Here is a 20266-nt window from a genome sequence, read left to right on the forward strand (position 1 = left end):
TTTCATTTTCACTATTATTTATATAATCGGCGCTACGGAAGAAAGATTTTATGCGCCGACAGCTGAGATATTGGATGAAAAACAGACATACAATCTATTTGTCTAAAAAGTATTATTTTAGATTTACACTGACTCGTAATACCTATTTCAAGACTGCTGATTTCAGCTGTTGTTTATGCTCTTCGGCCTAAGTCTTGCATACCAAGACAACTTTTCATTAAAATTTGTATTTCTGAAAGTCGCAACTATGGTATCAAATCAAGCTCTATAAATACATCATAATTCGCGCCATTGGCACACAAGTTATGGTCAAAAACGGGAAATCCCTTACTATAAATAATATTGAAAGTGAACGTCAACCACTTCTGACTTCTTCAAATCAACATATAAAAAGCTTCAACGAAAATAGGTTGGGGGAATGAAAATCATGAAATGAAAGGGTTTTGGAGGACGAAAGTGTAGGTGGGGGGAGGAAAATGAGGGTGTGGGGGGAGATAAAATATAAAGGAACTTGGTTCCTTTACACTCCCGGCAACAAAAGCAAGCATTTGATATGAAAATGTAAACACAATAAAGCAAAAAGTTTTCATTCCGACATTGAGTTTTGTGTGTGTGTGTGTGAGAGTGTGTGTGTGTTTCGATGAACTTGTTTCAGTGACCCTCCCGCGCACCTGACGATTGTGGGAACACACGGCTTAGGGTTACTGCTGGTCTTTGTACCATTCCTGTAGCCGTCTGGATGTCGAAACTCCTGGCTATCCCGTCTGAACCTCTGTGTGCTTTCACAATCTTCCCAAGAGGCCAGATGCCTCTGGGTGTGAACTCCTTGAGCACCCACACAATGTCACCTTCATCCAGCTCATCATGTGATCTTTGCCACTTCGTTCTCTTGTTGAGCTCAGGAACATATTCCTTCAGCAACCTGCTCCAGTAGTGATCAAGTAGTGTCTGAGTCAACTTGAAGTCCTTAGTGGAGAACCGCTGGTTGCTGTTCACAAGAGGTTTCAAACACATGTGAGGTCGGCGAAGGAGGAAGTGATTCGGAGTAAGTGGTCCCTCATTTGAGATGCTGCAGCCCACATGAGTTAATGGCCTGGAGTTCAAAATTGCCTCGGCCTCTGCCACAACTGTCTGGAAAACTGAGAATGTTAGTTTCCGACTGCCCAGCACTATTAGTAGACTCCTCTTTGCGGTCTGTATCAGCCTCTCCCAGACTCCTCCGAAGTGTGGTGCCAATGGAGGGTTGAAAGTCCACTGAATGTTCTGTTGAGCCAATTGCAGTCTGATGTACTCATTGTCTGGCTTGTAGCTTCTCTGGAACTTTAACTTAATTGCTTGGTTGGCTCCAATGAAGTTTTTGCCATTGTCACTCACAATGAGGCCAGGGTATCCACGTCGTGAGACAAATCTGCGGATTGTCATGAGAAGACAATCAGTTGAGAGGTCATGGCATACTTCTAGGTGGACAGCTCTGGTGACCAGGCATGTGAACAAGCAGACGTAGTGCATCTGGGTGCCCTCTCTCTTGTCCTCAATGTAGAAAGGTCCAAACATGTCCATTGCTGTGTTGACGAAAGGGTACTGCTTGTTTGCATCTGGAAATCTGAATTCAGGAAGATCGGCCATCTTAGGTCTCACATTGTCTGCTCTCCATCGTCTGCAAATGAAACAGTATTTCCCCAGACTTCGCAGCACTTTTCTCATCCAATCATCAAGAAAGTCTGTTGCAGGTGAGCCTTCACATGTTCCACACCCTGATGGCCACAGTCATGGTGCGCCTTTTCAATCAACAGTCTTGCAATTTTGCTCCTGCTATGGAGAAGAAGCGGATGTTTTGCATTGTAGGTTAGAGGTGCCTTGTTGAGTCTTCCTCCTACCCTCAAGAGTCCGTCTTCATCTAGAAAGGGTGTGAAGGGCATCAGCTTGTCTCCTTTCTCAAGATTGCCTCCCTTCAACAGTGCAGAAATTGTTCCTGAGAACAACTCGTTTTGGGACATTTTGATGAGGTAGTTCCTTGCACTGTTCTCATCTGATGCAAAAGTGTTAGTGTTGGATGTCTCAGGTGATTCGTTTTGTCTTCTAGTTCGAACTTTTGCCCTGAAGCGTCTTATTGCCTGGAACACCATTCTAGTAGAGTTGAGCAGTCGACTCCATGTTGAAAATTTGTCAACCTCAATGACCGGCGTCTGAAGTTGTGTCGCTTGTGTGGCGCATATGTGGGGATCACTGTCCTCGGCAAAATTCCAAGAGTCTTGAGGTTTGCTCAGAAAGTCCGGTGGTTGGAGCCACAGCTTTGGTATGTCTGATGGGGTGAGGCCTCGTGTTCCATGGTCAGCGGGATTCATCTTTCCAGGGATGTGTCTCCAATTCTCTTGGTTGGAATTCTCGTGAATTTTGGTTAATCTGTTGGCAATGTACATTTTCTGTCTTTGCTTGGATTGGATCCAACCAAGTGTAGCGGTGCTGTCTGTCCAAAAGTGTTTTGAACTTATTGTAGTTGTCATCTCGCTCTCACAGAACCCAGCTAGCTCTGCTCCAAGTGTTGCAGCTTCCAACTCCAGTTTTGGAATGCTCAACTGCTTGATCGGTGCCACTTTTGTTTTACTGATCACATATCGGGATGTGGAAGATCCATCGGCGTTCGTTGTCCTCACATAAACTATGGCAGCAATTGCACTCATTGAGGCATCAGTGAACGTGTGAAGTTGATGGGTTCCATTGGTGCTGGGAATCAAGCATCTGGGAATTTCAATTGGAGTCATGTTGTCGAACTCATCCATCCACTCCTGTAGTTCCTGTTGGTAGCATTCTGACACAGGTTGATCCCAGTTTCTTCCCTCTTTAATGATTCTTTGGAGGCTGCATCTAATTCTAATGGCAAAGGGTGATATCAGTCCGATTGGATCGAACAGAGAAGCTGCCATTGAAAGAACCTTTCTTTGGGTCATCTGTTGTCCTGTGTAGAGAAACTTCGGTTTTGCAAACATCAACTTGTCAGTTTTGGGGTCGCACGTCTGACCAAGGATTCTTTGGGCTTTCATTTCCACCTTGTCTTCTTCCAGTAGGTTTTCTAATGCGGCTGGTCTGTTGCTCAAGAACTTCGTCAGATTGAATCCTCCTGTATGTAAAACAGTTTTGATCTCCTCTGCACTTCTGCGGGCCTCCTCTTCAGAAGGGTAGGTCTGCATGAAATCATCCATGTAGAACTGCTGCATGATTGATGCGTAGGCCTCTGGATGTTCTTGTTTGTGGTCATTTGCACACTTCTGCAGAACAAATATTGCACAAGAAGGTGAGCATGTGGCTCCAAAAATGAGTCGATTGTATTTGAAGATTTTTTCATTGCCATCCTCTGTCCAGAGAAAACGGAGATAGTCTTGGTCTTTTGGTTGGATGCCAATCTGCATGAACATTGCCTCGATGTCCGCTGTGATTGCCACTGAGTACTGTCTGAAGCGGAGAAGAAGGCCATGCAGTTTGCAGAGTAGATCCGGCCCTGTCAGCAATGCATCATTGAGTGAGAGTCCCTTATATTTGGAAGCAGCGTTTGTGACTCTGCGGATTTTGTCTGGTTTCTGTTTGTTGATCACTGGGTGATGGGGAAGGTACCAGACAGAGTGTCTGCAACTGGGGTCTGCAGTTGTGATGTAGTTTTTATCCAAATCTTTTTTGATTGTTTCCTCATAGCGGTCTCTCAAGTTTGTGTCCCTCTCCAACCTCTGCTGCAGAGCGTGCCACTGAACTTTGGCCATGAAGTAGTTGTTAGGTAGTGTGATGTCTTTCTCCCATGGAAGTCCAATCTGGTATCTGTCACCAATGTGTCTTATGGTATCATTGAGGATGGAAACCGCCTCCTTGTCATCTGAAGACTGTCCCTTTGAAGAACACTGATTGAAGTTCACTCCTTCAATTGTCCAGAAGAGCTGGAGAAGATCTTCATCTGGATCGTCTTGCCGTCTCTTGATATGATTGAAAAGTGTTATGTTTGTGCTGTTTGACTGTCCGACCCTCTTCTGTGTGTACCTCTGAGGAATGGGCCCTGTCAGTGTCCAGCCAAGCAGAGTGTTGACTCCGTATGGTGTACCAGTGGGTCCCGTTGTGAACTGTCTGGGAACTGTTGCTGTGAATGCGTCTGCTCCAATCAATATTCCGATCCGGTTGTCCCTGATTGTTGGAAATCTTATGCTCTGGAGGTGAGAATGGTCTCTGCAGATCTCATTCAACATTTCAATTTGAACTCTTGGCATGCGAAACTCGTCCATTGCTGTTGCGTACACAGGGATTCTGATCACAGGACAACTGCTGTACAAAGCTCCTATGCCGATCATGACATCTGCTGTTTTGACTGAGTGTTCACCATGAAGTGAAGCTAGTGGTAGGGTTATGTCTTTTGGTTGTTGAACTTGAAGTGCATCAGCAACCTTCTGTGTTATTTGAGTATTGTCACTGCCACTGTCCAGCAATGCGTAGGTTTCAATGCAAAGGCAAAGATCTCTGTTGAAAAGTGTTACTGGTATTGCCTGCAACTGAATCTGCGGTCTGATCCAAGAAGTCTCCTGCTGGTTGCTGCAGGTGTAGTTTTGTTGCGGAGTAGTTGCCTGCTGCTGAGCCACAGTGCGTTGATTGCTACTCTGCTGTCTGTTGTTGTTGTCGTTCTGCGTGTTCATCGGCTGAGGGTGAAAACCATTTTTGTTCCAGTTGCCCCTGTGTGAAGTACTGCTGTTAGATCCACCATGTCTGTTTTGAGTTCCACTCTGTTGGTTGTAGTTTGAACTCGTCTGCTGCCTTTGGTTTTCATTGTTAAAGTTACGTCCATAGTTTGACTGGTTTTGGTTGGTTTGGGGTCTGAAGTTATTTTGTGAGTTTTGGTTCCAGTTCCCATTTGGTTGTGCATATTGTTGCATCTGCCTTGCATCTGTCCTATGGAGTGTTGAGTGATGGAAGCCATTGCATCTGTCCACAAGGCACCTTGTTTTTGATTGACAGAGACCCTTTTCATGACCTCTTAGACAGTTAGGGCAGAGATTGAACCTTCTCACACAACACTGTCGGTCATACACTGTTTTTTTCCAAGTATTCGGGACATCGACCAAGGTTGTGGTTTTGTGAGCAGAGTTGACATGACACATCTGGTGGCCCCCTTCTAGAAGAACTGTTCACTCTGGTTCTCTGGTTCCGTTGTGGGGAGATGTCCTCACACGCCTCTGCGTAGGAGTCAATCCAATCAGCAAAGTGGGTAAGGTTAGGTTGCAGCAAGGCTTGGCTTCTTGTGTGTTGATTCCATCTGATTATCATGGTAGCGTTCAGTTTGTCTCTGGCCATTCTCAGGACGGCTGAAGACTTGAGGTCAGCTTCAAATTTGTGAAGCCTGAATGTTTGTACCAGTCTCCTCAAGAAGGATGAAAAGCTCACAAAAGTGTTTGGTTCGTCCAGTCTGGGTTTCGGCCACTTCTCCAATTGATCTAGGTATGCAGCGACAATATGCTGTGGTTTGCCAAACTTTCTGGTCAGTTCAGCGATAGCTTCATGGTAGTAGTCCCCATTGTATGAGTATCCACTTATGGAATCTCTTGCCTTATGTGTTACAGAGTTTTGGAGGTATGTCATTTTTTGAGCGTCTGAGAGGCCACTGTTGTTGTGAATGGTCGCTTTGAAGAAGCTGAACCACTGGTGCCATTTCAAAGGATCACCTGTGAAATTATCAATTGATATCTTGGGCAAACTCATTGTGTTCTGTATCATCAGTGCCTGGTGTTGCATCCAGTCTGGTGGAGAACTCGGGAAACTCGGGAAGCCATTGTATAGGTTGTTGTTAGAGCCGTTGTTATAGTGTATTTCATGCCCGGTACAACTGTTCAGTGGTTGTTGATTTTGTGGTGTGTACCTATGGCTCATGGTAGGACCAGCTTGGCTATTGATGTGAAAAGAAAGTGGTTGTTGCAAATGCCCAGCTCTATCCTCACTCTCATGTTGGTTCTGTCCTCGAACATGCTTCTCTTCTCTCGATCGAATTGAATTTTGCCAGCCCTCATCTATTCTCAAGGCCCCTGTGAGAAATTCTCTGTTCCTTCCTCTCTCTTCAATGTTAAAAACGGGTTGAAAATTATCAGGGTCTTCTGAGTCGGACGAGTCAGCTTTGTTTGTTTCCTGATTGTTGCGGCTTGCCAACTGATGTTTCATTTGTTTCATTGCTCTATTGCGTAAAGGGTACTGTTTTTTCAGTAGATTAGGGGAAGGCGCTGCTGATGTGTTGAAAGCAGATTCAGTGTCACTTGCATCCGTTCTGTGTGCTTTTGCTCTCTGTTTGCATTTCAGCATGGTTATGTTTCTTTCAGCAGATTCATTAGCAAGTGTTGTCAACTCTTCACTTGTTAGCTGTAGCTTCATGAGTTCATTGCAACTTCTGTCCAACTGCTCTTTTTGAGACCTCAAAAGTTCCAAAGTTTCACGTAGTATGCTTAGACCTTCGTTACTATTGCTTTGTTCTTCGAAGAGGTCTTTTACTGCGTTCCACTCTATCACTTTCAGCTGAAGTTGTTGCTTGAGGCTGTTCTTTGCTGTTGATGATGCTTTGGACTTGTTTGGCATGTTGATTGTGTTAGAAGACTTTTCTTATTTTACAAAGTTTATACTGCACTGTTACTGCACTATGTTTCCTTGTAACAGCCCTATTCTAGTTTTTGTTATGTTAAACCTACTATTTAAATGAGGCTGTTGCTTACTGTGCTTAGCTAATGCTTTTGTTTAATGTTTGATTGCTATGTTTATGCTTGTCGCTATAACTAAGTGATGTTTGATACAGATATGATGCTAATCAGAAGTTGCATAGAGTTAAACTTTTCCACTAATCAGTGAAATTCTTACAAACTTAGATAAATTAGATGTTTGTCTGGTTGCCTATTTGATTCTCGAGCGCGACAGAAGGAACCCTAACCTGTGGTGGTTAACTTTCGACTATTGTGTGTGTCTACTGACACTGGTGGGGGGATAACTTCACGTTCCTATAAACCTTAAGGTAGCAAGGGCATACCAGGCCTTGCAACTAATCCTAAGTTAATGTGTGTGTTGGTGGTGCTTTAAATTTTACCTAGAGGAGGACCTACTCCTTTCAAAACTAATGCGGAAAGACACTATATTGATCCAACGATAACTAGTCGCCTATTAAAATCCAGCCTTTGAAATGAAGACATTCAAATCCGCAAGCAAGACCAGCCCATCTGTCGTGAATAGGCATCCCACGCAAGCATCCTTTTCAGGAGAACTCTCATCTCAGTCTTCACTTCTAGGGCCAGATTAAAAATCAGTTGGATCATTTGTGATTGTGATGTTTTTGATTAAAAAGTGTGAAGTTATCAAAACCAGAGTTTAAAATGTGCTAAGTGTCAAATGTCTAAGTTCCCCCCTATAAAATCAAAAATTCCCCAGTCTGCGTCGAGCAAGTTTCAAAGGTCCTTTTTTGACCCTAGGATACGCCAGAAATGTTTATGCTCTTCGGCCTAAGTCTTGCATACCAAGACAACTTTTCATTAATATTTGTATTTCTGAAAGTCGCAACTATGGTATCAAATCAAGCTCTATAAATACATCATAATTCGCGCCATTGGCACACAAGTTATGGTCAAAAACGGGAAATCCCTTACTATAAATAATATTGAAAGTGAACGTCAACCACTTCTGACTTCTTCAAATCAACATATAAAAAGCTTCAACGAAAATAGGTTGGGGAATGAAAATCATGAAATGAAAGGGTTTTGGAGGACGAAAGTGTAGGTGGGGGAGGAAAATGAGGGTGTGGGGGGAGATAAAATATAAAGGAACTTGGTTCCTTTACAGCTGTTTTTCGTCTATAGTCTTCAGCTTCATTTTATAAGATGTCTAGAAATAGACCGCATGGGACAAGAGACATTATTAGTCCAATCAAGTTAGATTATAGAAGTTCACTGGTTGGAGTCCTCATGCGGAGAGAATGTAGCTTTATTTTAAATTATCAGAGAATTTATCGCGAATTGCCGAATTTGCCAAAAAAACCAATGCAAATAACCAATTGACGCTGTAGTTTTTATTTCATTGCTATTCCCACGTGCCACTGAGGTATGGCCAATGGGGTAATTACAAATTTTATGCAATAAATCATCTTGCTTATTTACAATTAACCTAGCAGTCTTTCTGATAAACGTAACAACAGGGTAAGATAGTTGGTACATTTTGGGTACTTTTGGCACAATGGGTATTCATGCAGACACTGCTGTTATTGCTGAAATTCGTTGAGTATTGTTAAAGAGCAGAGGATAAATACAAGCCATTTATACGCATCGGCGATTGAGCTGTTGCTGGTCAGAAAGCCGGGGTCATTTTCGTCCATTTTTTCTCCTATCCATGATTCAAACTTCTTCACCAAACCAATTTCGACATCTTTAGATTTATCTGTGAGTGATGTTATATATCCAATCAAACAAGGCGTCACGCTGTTGTTCACAAGTTCGCTTGCAAAGATAGGATTTCCAATGTCGCCTGCACAAAAGCGTTCCCTTCTATCAATTAAAATACAAGTTTCTTTTGTGAAGTCAGACGATGATTTTGGTAGACATTTGAGCTGTGATAATAGTGACTTGTTAACTGAGTTATAACTTGGAGGGTTAACTTTGAGTCCAAAGGTGTCGAGGTCTTTCAAACGAGAACATTGGTATGAGATGGAATCCGAGAGTTCTCTGTGTACAGATTGATCATCGCATTTGCCATTTACTGTTCTCATGCAGGGTTTTATAGTTACCATTGCGATATGATATTTGTCAGGGTTTTGTATAAAACTGAAACATAAAAATTGCCGGGACACAATTGCCATGCTGAAAATTTATCCGCGGCCCCTTAAGATCTTTAGTTCCGGCAATGCCTTTTATGCTCTTACATAACTTCCCCAGTTGAGAGGTCGACTTTGTGACAAGACTTATAAAGTTGACCGGGGTTATTTCCCTACCTTAAATACACGGTCGACCTCCTAGTAAGGGTCGACCTAAAGTCTTCATAAATAGACCAACGGTCTTTCCATAAAATCAACCTTGACAAATAACGTCGACCTAGGGTCGACCATGACCATTAAGGTCGATCTCAAGTCTGATCATATCGGTCGACCACTGTCTTTTCATACTCGATATCGGTCGACCACAGTCTTTTCATAAGTCGAATTCTCAACTGGCGTTTTGACCCTATGTGTATTGTGATCTTTGTTATTCATATAACTTAAAAACTTGTTGGTTGTTATTTAATCTGTACGACTTGGCATCTCTTAACATCTGATGGTATTCTGTCTTGGTTATCTTCATATCTAGAACCTTTGATCTACGTGGCCACTTAACATCGTTGAAGAGGCTATTACAGTTTCTATTTTCTCGTTTAAAATTTTTTTATATCGAAATTTCACGCCTATAGAGAGCTCAGGTTCGTATAACGTGTCAGTAAAGCTACAACGTTTGCTCTATCCATTTTTTCTTTAAAAAACATGTGAAATGGTTGCGAGGAGAACAGAAGTTGGGTGGCCGCCGCATTGGCCGACAGGGCGTTTAGCCGACAACCAAAAATTGAGAAATTTAACCGACAATTTAAGTAAAATGAGCAATAAAACTTATTCTAAAGCTGTGATTGGCCAATTTAAAACACTATTTCGTAAGCGGACAAATATACCGCAGTTTTTTCATCAACTACTGTAACGAAGGTCTATCCGTGGTCGGACCGTATTTAACCGCATCTGGCCATGCCTCAGCGGCCCGTGGGACTTGATATGGATCTATCACAACCGAACTACTGATTTATGGACCAGTTATGATCTTCTATTACCAATTATGAAAAAACTGTCGGCTAAGTTTCTCATTTTTTCCTTGTCGGCTAAACGCCCTGTCGGCCAATTTTCCTAGTACCCAGAAGTTGATATCACATATAACATATGGTTAATGGGCACAACAAAACTTACATATTATTAAATATCAGAGTAATTACTCCAGGATAATAGCTGGCGTGTGAGTTTTTGAAAAGCTGACTGTAACTCTAATTTCAAAATTTCGTAACTGTCCTTCTCCGGTCCATTTGATTTCAGTTGATTCAACTTCATACGAACTGCTTAGCATTTGTGTTTCGTTAATGCATTGTGTAGTTGAGTAGGATCTTTTCAACTATTGCCCCCCTTTGGTACCTAGCAGAGAATCACCACTCCTTTTGTGCTATACTTTACCACAATATTAGTTGGCCTACAGTTTAGATAGCCGAATATCAGTTTAGGCGCAATTGTGGACCGCTGTTCACGGCCATGCCTCTCATGCGCTACAGGATGTAATCCGGCAATCGCGGGTCAGTTATCGCGGCGAAGCCGCGACGAAGCGCGCCCACCGAAACCAGTCGGAAATTCTTTTCGCTTTGTATTCCATTTCGGCTAATTGTCCTAGCATGGCGCATTTTATTCTATCCAGTTTAACAGAGTATGAGCATACACGGAAAATTATTAGTCGTCTCTGATTGGGTTCTACTTCATTTCACCTCTATTCATTTAACCCCCTATCATTTAACCCCGATTTATTCACCCCTCTATCATTTAACCCCTCTATCATTTCACCCCTCTATCATTTCATCCCGCTAATTAGCAGTCGACATTAAAAGCATGTTTTGTCATAATTAAGTGGATAGATTAATCCCACGTTCGGTTGTGATAGTTTCATATCAAGTCCCACGGGCCGCTGAGGCATGGCCATGGCCCGAGAGGCATGGCCAAATAATTTTATTGCTAATTTAATAATCCTTATTTTATAGGGATTAAAATCGGGATGAAATGATAGTGGGGTTAAAAGATAGAGGGGTTAAATGATACAGGGGTGAATAAATCGGGGTTAAATGATAGGGGGTTAAATGAATAGGGGTGAAAAAATGGGACACCTCTGATTGGTTATTAAATAGCTCGTTTAAAATCTATTCAAGAATAGCCCCCCCTTTTACAAAAAGGGGGGGCAATTGTTGAAACGATCCGTTGAGTACTTTGAGGTTTATAGGGCAAATTTATTAATTACGCTAATATACATTACCGATATATCTCAACCATTTTGGATCTCTCGGTGATTTTCACTAAATTATTGGGGTCGTGGTAATTTTGTGCACTTGTATCGCAGCACTTAAATAGATACATTCGGTCCCAAATAAGTTGAAGATAAAAAATATTTGCGGATTAGGTTTTGTGGCAACAACCAAAATATTGAACAACAAAATTGGCTGGGATCTTTTCAACAATTGCCCCCCTTTGGTACCTAGTAGAGAATCGCCACCCCTTTTGTGCTATACTTTACCACAATATTAGTTGGCCTACAGTTTAGATAGCCGAATATCAGTTTAAGTGCAATTGCGGACCGCTGTTCACGGCCATGCCTCTCACGCGCTGTGGGATGTAATCCGGAAATCGTGGGTTGGTTATCGCGGCGAAGCCGCGACGAAGCGCGCCCACCGAAACCAGTCGGGAATTCTTTTCGCTTTGTATTCCATTTCGGCTAATTGTCCTAGCATGGTGCATTTTATTCTATCCAGTTTAACACAGTATGATCATACACGGAAAGTTTAGTCGTCTCTGATTGGTTAATAAATCGCTCGCTTAAATTCTATTCAAGAATAGGCCCCCTTTTGCAAAAGGGGGGGGAAATTGTTGAAAAGATCCAATTGGCTGTTTGGTATGTTATTTCTGAGGAAAGGTTAAGTAAAAAAATTATCCATCATGCTTCCAACAAATTCTTTCCAACTGTTTTCCTTCGAGATTTCGGAAGGACCCTGTTATTATCATAAAACCTTCCAGTGCAATATTTTTTATTTTGCATTGGAAGGGTTCATGATAATTACAGGGTTTCAAAACGATTGTTCTAAAAGCAGCAAGAGTTTGAATTTAAAGACAAATTGGTTTTGTGGAAATTTTTTGATCTTTTTATTAGTCAGTAATAAGGGATATCACCCGGCTTTGTCTGAAATTATTCAAACTCTGAGATGTTTGTGCACTTGAGCAACTAAAAATTGTATGTGTGTGTGTGTTTGTAGTGTGTTGTACGAGTGGATTTTGAAGTGGCTCTTTCGTTTTTAGTTAAAAGCTTTGTTTAATAACTAACAATGTTTTGGGCGTAATTTTTACAAACTCAATTAAAAGTTTTGTTTTTCTTTCAAAGGAACTGATCCATATGATGGACTATTTGATTGGGAAACTCCATTGATAGATAAAGCACTCTAAATTAATCCGTTGGCTGTGAAAAAAACACCCATATTAGTTGCAGTATTTAATGTACATGCAAATATTCGTGTACTCTAGTTACATTTTGAACGTTAGTAATATAAGACGACTAAATGTACTCACCAAAATTGGCCCCGCAGGAAAATTAAGCCCATATCACAATGAATATGTGCGAAACAGATATGAAATAGTTAAAATGTAGTTCACACACTTTTATGTGTTCTTCACAGCCCCCGTAGAGCGCTTAATGAGCCGTGTGGATCGATGTTGTCAAGTAGACTGTAAGGAAAAAATTGAAAAAGTATCAAAAAAATACTCTAAAAAATTTCTGTCTAAACTTTTACTTAATAGGGATACAAAGAAGATTATGTAATTCATCTCTGAAAACTGAAGAGAACTGTTGCACTATTACAAGAACGGAGATTTTTAAAGTTGTATTTATTTTTTAATAAGCGATTTTTACCAAGTTATCGGTTCTAATTCTTGCATATGCTAGTGTCATGGGTCTGTTATGAGATTTCTGTACTCAAGGTCACCCGGAATATATATACCACCGCATTTCTTGCAAAATTATGTGCTAAAACATTACTGACAAATCGACACGGGAAAAATGTATGTATAGTGCTTTCTGATTTTTTTCAACTTTTATGAAATCAATTGTGAATAAATGTGAACCTACTTTTCGTGCAATCGAAAGCTGGAAATCGAAGCAATTTGGAGTTCATAATTCTGTCCAGTCATTTTATAAGTCACCCTCGCATCTGAAATAATCAGACAAAGTTATTTTAAATTAATCGTTTAATTCGTGTTTTTTCAAGACTGACGCTTGCGTTTGATGAAATTCAAATGCCCAGAATTTTTTTGCTAAAACCCAACCTATACGCAAATTTTTTTACCCTTACAACTAACTATTTGTTGACAACGGAAGGTGCTTCGGTCAAGTTAAAATACGAAACGTACTTTTCCACGAAGTCTCGTCGATTGTTTGGTTGCTCTTCTGCTTCAGAAAACAACTCGCTGACGTTACAAATTTGTTCACGCTGACAAAGGAACCTCCGCAGTGTCTAGTCACGTAATTATCCATCGGAATCTCCATAAAAGCGAAAAACGAAGGAAAGGGGGAGTAAAATTTGGATTTCTCCTGCATTGCATGTTGGCTATTTCCATTACAGATTGTAAACAGGAGCACAAATATATGGTTAAGCATGCAGAATATAAAGTTTAGACTACAATTAGAGACAAATTTATTGATGGGCTCTGATACAGGTAGACTTATTCGCATATATCACTTTGACGTCATAGCATCAATTCAACAGATAAAGTATTTGATATCTGTAGATTCACATATTTCATAATTTATACCTGCACTTTTAGGCCAGAGAAAATACTGACATATTAAGAAATTCTCGGCGAAGACGACTTGATTTTAAATCAACGATTCTGCTCAAATCAATTTAGATCCCTCCCATTTTGATTAGAATCTCTAACAAAACTAAGCAATTGATGAAGCGTAAAAATGAAAAATGACAGCGATCAAAATTCATTTTTTGGTAATAGAGTTAGCCAAAAGTTGCCGCCTGAAAACCGGCATTCTCGACTTAAAAACTTATTTCTGACTCAGTGCAATAGTCTTCACACAGCATTTCAGGCTTCTTTATTATTTCCCTTTTTGTCTCAAAGCCCAAATATACAAAAAATTAGTCACATTAAACAAAAATAGGGGTTTTAAGCAGTGAAACCAATTAGTTTTTGTATGAGATACGGCTTTTATACATAGTCACTACTGTTTGGTAATAAAGTACAAAAATATTATCCCCTGTTGAGTCTTTATGCGAACAAGCAGGCTCAGTAATGTGCGTTCGCACATGAAGATCCGACCCCGCTCAACTGCATTTTTCACTTAATTGTTTACTAACTGAGGGAGAGATTGAAAAATTAAAATATCGTTCAAAAACCACTAAATGAACAAAACAATATACCTGAGAGGGCTGATGAGACCTGTCATTAATGTGACTACGAGAAAAGACAGCGAAAAAATCAAATAACACAAATATTAGTTAGTTTATATTCGTTGTCCATTCTTTTAAAAACATTAATTACCAAATCGAAATGGCGAAATGGCATCAGATATATATATATATATATATATATATATATATATATATATATATATACATATATGTATATATATATATATATATATATATATATATATATATATAAGACAAAAACTGTACTTCATGAGAAAAAAATATTGGACTTCTCCTCAATGTGACTTGATAACAAGTTAACAAAAAAAGAACAAAAGAGCAAAGTTTAAAAAAACGTTGCATAATTTTGAAAAAAAATTGTCAAACTAATCAGAAACATTAACTATCAACAGAAATCACTGAGAGATTTATTTATACCTCCATAGAAAGTGAGTGAGACCATTCGTTATCCACTTACGACTACAACAAGTAAAAACAGGCAAAAAATCAAAACTTGCACGAAAACGGTGTCCCAGCCAATTAAACATTAATGTTCACTGAGAACAATAACATTTGTAATTGCATATTTTTTTTTCAAAATGGAAACAGAACTCCATTATTTTAATGGCGTGAAAAGAAAACAAAAGTCGAAAAAAAAATTCAAATGTGCAAGAATCACGAATAGTTTATGAAAAGACGTAGTACCAAGAACAAGACCATTTGTAGAAAGCAAAACATTTATGAAGAGCAAATTGTAGCTCACTAGAAAGTGGATGTGATTTGATCTCTGCAGAGAAACTAACCGATAAGTTAACAGATATAAGAATGGAAAAGCTAAAAAAATCTATTGTGTTTTTCTAAAAACAAATATTTATAAAATGTTGAACAACAGTCTTGAAACCATTGAGTAAATAAGATAATAAAATGCGAGAAAACCAAATCTTAATTTGCCTCTCCATTGACCATCGTAAATCTTTTTTGACAAGGACTATCTCAAAATTACAATAAAAAGAACAACAAGCATCGAAACGAAAAGTATCTCAAGCTCTTAACAAATTCCTCAGAAAAATATTGATTGAGCCCTTAAGACCTAAATCAAAACGTCTAACGAACAGAGAATTTAAAGTTGGGTTCAAAAAAATAACGAGATCTTCCAATAATGAGGCTAAGTCATAAAATTGTTACGAAACTGTGGAACACGAAAAAGTGACGAAAAACCAGAATAAAAACGGAAAAGTTGAAGAGCATTTCATTTTTGTAGACTTTAGTTTTTAAAATCACTAAAACCATCAGCTAGATATCGATATCAGCTGTTGAACTTATTTATATATTAACTGTTAGTCGTTGAGAACTTTTATTACCCAATATATGGCGTACAACATCAAAAAGTAACAAGGAAAACAGGACAAAGGAGAAACTACCAATTTCTGCAAGAGACCAGTGCTGCAGCCATTAAAAACATAAGTTATAAAAACAATAAATGTACTGGATTGCGTTCTTTAAGCGTTTTCGGTTTGCATTTTCAGTAACGTTGCAATTAACCACAGAAACAAACAATGGGCAATTATGCACAAACAACACAGAATTTTGTATGAAAACTTGTAGTACGGGAAACAAAAAGTCGTTATTTAAAATAACCAACACAACGATTAGATTGTGTCTTATATAAAAGAAAGTTAGACCTGTTTTTACTGAGATTAAGCTAAAAGTTGACAGAGAAGATATTAGAAATTGTTAACTTCAAAAAGTCACTGAAATTCTCTTAAAATAATTATGTTCAGTTTTCATAAGACATGCTTTGTATCAGTTCCTTTACACCTCCTGAAGAAGCTATTTTAATCAGTTGGAATCAGAAATCAGACTGTAAAAAGAATAAAAAATGAAGGCGAAACACAAGAATTCATTTTAAGTATACTAAAACTCTTCGTCAAAGCAGTAATAACCATTAGGTTTTCTCTGAAACAAACTATATCTACTTTCGGCCAAATTTTCACTTAATTTAGAGCTGTCACTATTAGAGCAGCGAATTGAGAATTTTGTCAGTAATTAACATTAAAAAACTATGAAGTCAGAACTTTTTGAAAAATAAAGGCAGCGGCCAAATAATAATTTCTGATTGGAAGAATCATAATGAGATCGAACCTATCTTTGATCTTTCCACGCGTCCAGAACACCACCTAATTGTTCCAAATACTTGCGAATTAGATCACTCGTTATATTAACTATTTCAGAAATAAAAAAAAAACAATGATGCATTTTGAATAATTATTGAGTTAAATTTTAATTCTAGAGACCTTTATAGGGCGCCGAAAGTCAACTAGCTCTCTTTCGGTGCTTCAAAAGATTGTTTCGGTGGTTTTGAGTTGTCTAATTTTGACAAACATACTCAAACAAGGACCGGAAAATGAATTTTTGTGCCCTTTTGATAATAAAAGTGCCAATTTTGAAAATTTTGTCAAAAATTTTAGCCAAAAAAAGTCTTCAATCGAACAATTCAGCAACGCTCTTCTATCTTGATTAACACTATCATTAGAAATTGTAACATGCTTTTTTTTATATTAGCAAAAGTGGGCCAAATTTCAGCGAAAATTACAGAAAATTTGAATAAAACTGTCGAATATTCACAAAACTTTAAACTTCGATAACGCCCTGTAAAAAAACAAAATTCGAAAAGAAAAATCTTTTCAACTTCATATTTTAGGATGTACGTGCTTTTTAATGATACCACTCGTATTTCTGTACGACGAATATTTCGATTGGCCAAAATTGTCTGAACAAAAAACCCAGTTGAGTATATAGTTCCTCCCTGAAGGGTGGTCGGAACAAAAAAAGTACTGAGAAGAACTGTTTTTCTGCTGCCTTTTCGAAAAAAAACTCTCACGGCTACAAAGTCTTTCGAGATGTATGATATTTTTTGACCGCTTTTAAACGTAGGAATGTTGTAGGAGGATTTTAAAACGTTTTCTAGTGATTTCTAGAAAAGAATGATTTCTGTAGACAATCAAAAATAAGGATTCAAACTGGTTATTTTCTTGAAGGGTTTTGCCAAATCAAGAGAAGATAAGCGGTGAAATTACATATTTTAGCGGTGAATTGTGGTGAATTTTTGTAAGATCGCCGCTTACTCTAGCGGTGAACTTACATAATTTCACCGCATTCACCGCATTTCACCGCAAAATTATGTTCGAAATTTGCGGTAAAAAAAATGACTTTTCACCGCTTATCTTACCAAATTTTTCCAATTTTTTCTCGACCCGGGAGGGATTGTATGTTTTGGCAGGCAGTAATGTCTCACCCAGTTTAAGGTCCCAGAACCAAGCCTACTCTGACCAGACCATTTCGGTCGCAAGGAGAAGCCCAATCAACAAAAACCATAACATCGCCCGATAGTGTAGAAATTGGACAAGAATGGGCCACTGTGGCGACATAGCTCCACTGTAAGTGCGCTGAAGATGCGCTGAAATTTGAATTTTCAGCGTATTTTTAAAGTTTCTGCGCATTCAGCGCATTTCTTACATAATTTGGGCGCATTCAGTGCATTTCTTAAAAAAATGCGCTGAAACGGCTCTGATATCTCGACCTTGGTGGGAACTCAAGCATATATTTTCATTGTAAAAATTGTGGGATGTAAAAGTCTTTTCAAAACATGGCATCTAAATAAAATTTCCTGAAACTTGCAATAAAAATGTTAGAACAAACTGGATAACTCCACAATCCCCCATGTTGCCCCCTCCTTTGTTATCTCTTATTCTTAGTAGACACGAATAAATACACAAGAATAAAACATAGAGTAGATAAACTTTCCTAGTTCTTTGAATAACTTCTTTTAAGGTCCCCATCGTGGAGTGTTCTTATTTCACTTATGAGCAGACAAAATTTTTCAAACATAAGTTTTATAGAAGACAAAACAATACAACGTTGTCAGAGAGACTTCAACACTAAATTTATGAGATGACATGGAGAACTCCGGCAAATTATTTGACTAAAGAATCTTATTGTTCCCTAGTCGAGGCTGGAAGGTAATAATGCAAGATCTACAAGATTCTTGTAAAAAAGTTATCTTCATCAATCTGGCAAGAAAAGACAGCAGTAAAAAACAAGAATTGCTAGAAAAAAGGCTACCGTGCAAGATCTTACAAGAGATAAAGCTATCTTGCAAGAAATTTCATCCCGGTCACGCTCTGTTCTTATTGGTTGAATATTTGCGGATATTCTATCAGTTCCTCAATTTGAATGACACGTAAATTGACTTAAATTTACAAAACAAAAAACACATAGCCGGCATATTGCCGAAATAGCTACAAAAGACTTGCGTGCCACAAAATACAGATAGAGAAAGATACAGAAATCAGTTGAAATAAGTTATCACTGCCGCCTAAAAACATACGATTATTTTAAAGGCGTTGTACCAAAATTGATAAAATTTTTGGGTAAAAAAGCTAAAACAATGGAGAGGTTCGAACCCCCGTTCTCTCGCCTAAAAAGCGCAAGGAATTTTCACTCCGCTACCAGACTCTTGTGGTGCATTATCTTGCAATCAACATTGTTTTAGCAGCCCAAATCATTTCTGAATAAGAGTAAAGTACGTCACGCAAAAAGCAAGAAAAGAAATCAAGAGTGAAAAAGCCGCTTAAGAAATAAAGTGAAAACATTTTCAAGAACAAAAAAGAACGCCAGAAGATGAAACAAAAACAAAGCCGGTGGAATACAGGAAACGACTCAAAGAGTTGTGCAAAAAAAAACGTTTGACTCATCCCTCCTATTTGGTAATTATAAAAAAAGAAATATTTTAACAAAGCAATCTATAGTTGGAAACAACCAAATTTTTTGAAATTATGGGTACCTTTGGAAGGGATTGGTGCAGGTAAATGAAGAAAGCAAGTAGGACTTAAAAGCTTAAGTAGGTGTAGAGGTCGGTGGAGTGTATGTTGGAGGGAGCTAAGTCGGTGGGAAAATTACAGTAGGTATGACGTGTAGGCGCGGAATACATGCGTTCACCGGGGTTTGTGTAGGTAGCGGGATGTATGGAGGTACAGGTACAGGGGTTAAAGTGGGGGTAGAGGTGATTGTTGGTGGGTGGGTAGGCAGGGGGTTTGATAGTTAGGTGTTTGCTCTATAGCTTGGATAGGTAGGATGAATTCATATGGGACCAGGAGTTTTCAACACATTTTACCATTAATATTATCAACATTTCATTGATTGCTATACATGCAGATAAAAGCAACTGTTAATGTCCAATAATCAATAACAGATCTAAATTTTCAAAAACAGAGATAAGTGTTCGAAAAAAGGTCGAAATTCAAGTCATAAATAAAATTTATCCAATTAAAACATCGTAGCGGGTACAATACTGGAAACGATACAATGAGTCATGCAATAACTTACGCTTCCTATTTCTTATTCTTCGAAAAAGAGAAAAACAACAAAAGCAGTATCTTTGGAAACCAAAAATGTTTAATTAGGATTGTTGATAAGTGTCTGGAGGTGGGTTAAGAAGTTGGGCGAGGGCTTCATTGGTAGAATTTTGGGGTTAAGGACAATAAACAGAAACATATAAAAGATTCGTGCAATAAAAATTTTAACTTACTCTTACTATTTCAAAAATATCAAAATAAGCTGTCTATAGTTGCATAAAACCAAATTTTATCTGGGAATTTGTTGGATGGGGAATGGCGTAGTTTGGATTAGCAGGGCGGAGTAGGTTGGACTGAAGGAGCCAGGTAGGTGTAGGGGTAGCTGGAGAGTATGTATATAGAGGGGCTAAGTTGGTGGGGCTTTGTAAAGTAGGTAAGAGGTGTAGACGCGTGGTAGGTGAATAGGTGCCCCAGGGAGAATGTAGGTAGGAAGTAGTTATGAACGGATAAGTATAGTAGGGTTTTAGGGGCAGTGGATCGATAAGCGGTGGGAAGCGGGCTGGGGGTTTGATAGGTAGGTGGTTGGTCTATGGCTTAGATAGTTATGAGAAACTCATATGTGATCAAAAATTCTGAAATTTATTTATTCAAGTTGTATATTACCAGCAGCTCTTAATTACTATACATTACAGACTTTCTAT

The 20266-nt window shown here is 38.9% G+C and overlaps 3 protein-coding genes across 3 annotated transcripts; all 3 read right to left on the reverse strand.

The window, feature by feature from the left end:
* Positions 1–651: 651 nt before the first annotated feature.
* On the reverse strand, positions 652–1626 carry LOC142336644 (uncharacterized). The gene has a single exon (XM_075385554.1). The coding sequence runs from the start codon at positions 1624–1626 to the stop codon at positions 652–654; it is 975 nt and encodes a 324-aa protein (XP_075241669.1).
* Positions 1627–1700: 74 nt separating this feature from the next.
* On the reverse strand, positions 1701–4904 carry LOC142336645 (uncharacterized). The gene has a single exon (XM_075385555.1). The coding sequence runs from the start codon at positions 4902–4904 to the stop codon at positions 1701–1703; it is 3204 nt and encodes a 1067-aa protein (XP_075241670.1).
* Positions 4905–7974: 3070 nt separating this feature from the next.
* On the reverse strand, positions 7975–13494 carry LOC142337100 (uncharacterized). The gene is made up of 3 exons (XM_075386182.1): positions 13202–13494; positions 12921–13002; positions 7975–8807 (listed from the first exon to the last, which is right to left on the reverse strand). The coding sequence occupies exons 1-3, from the start codon at positions 13446–13448 to the stop codon at positions 8249–8251; spliced, it is 888 nt and encodes a 295-aa protein (XP_075242297.1). The 5' UTR covers positions 13449–13494; the 3' UTR covers positions 7975–8248.
* Between the last annotated feature and the right edge of the window lie 6772 nt (positions 13495–20266).

This window comes from Convolutriloba macropyga, chromosome 3, assembly GCF_964194025.1.
Source record: "Convolutriloba macropyga chromosome 3, txConMacr16.3, whole genome shotgun sequence".
In the NCBI taxonomy this organism is placed as follows: Eukaryota; Metazoa; Xenacoelomorpha; order Acoela; family Convolutidae; genus Convolutriloba; species Convolutriloba macropyga.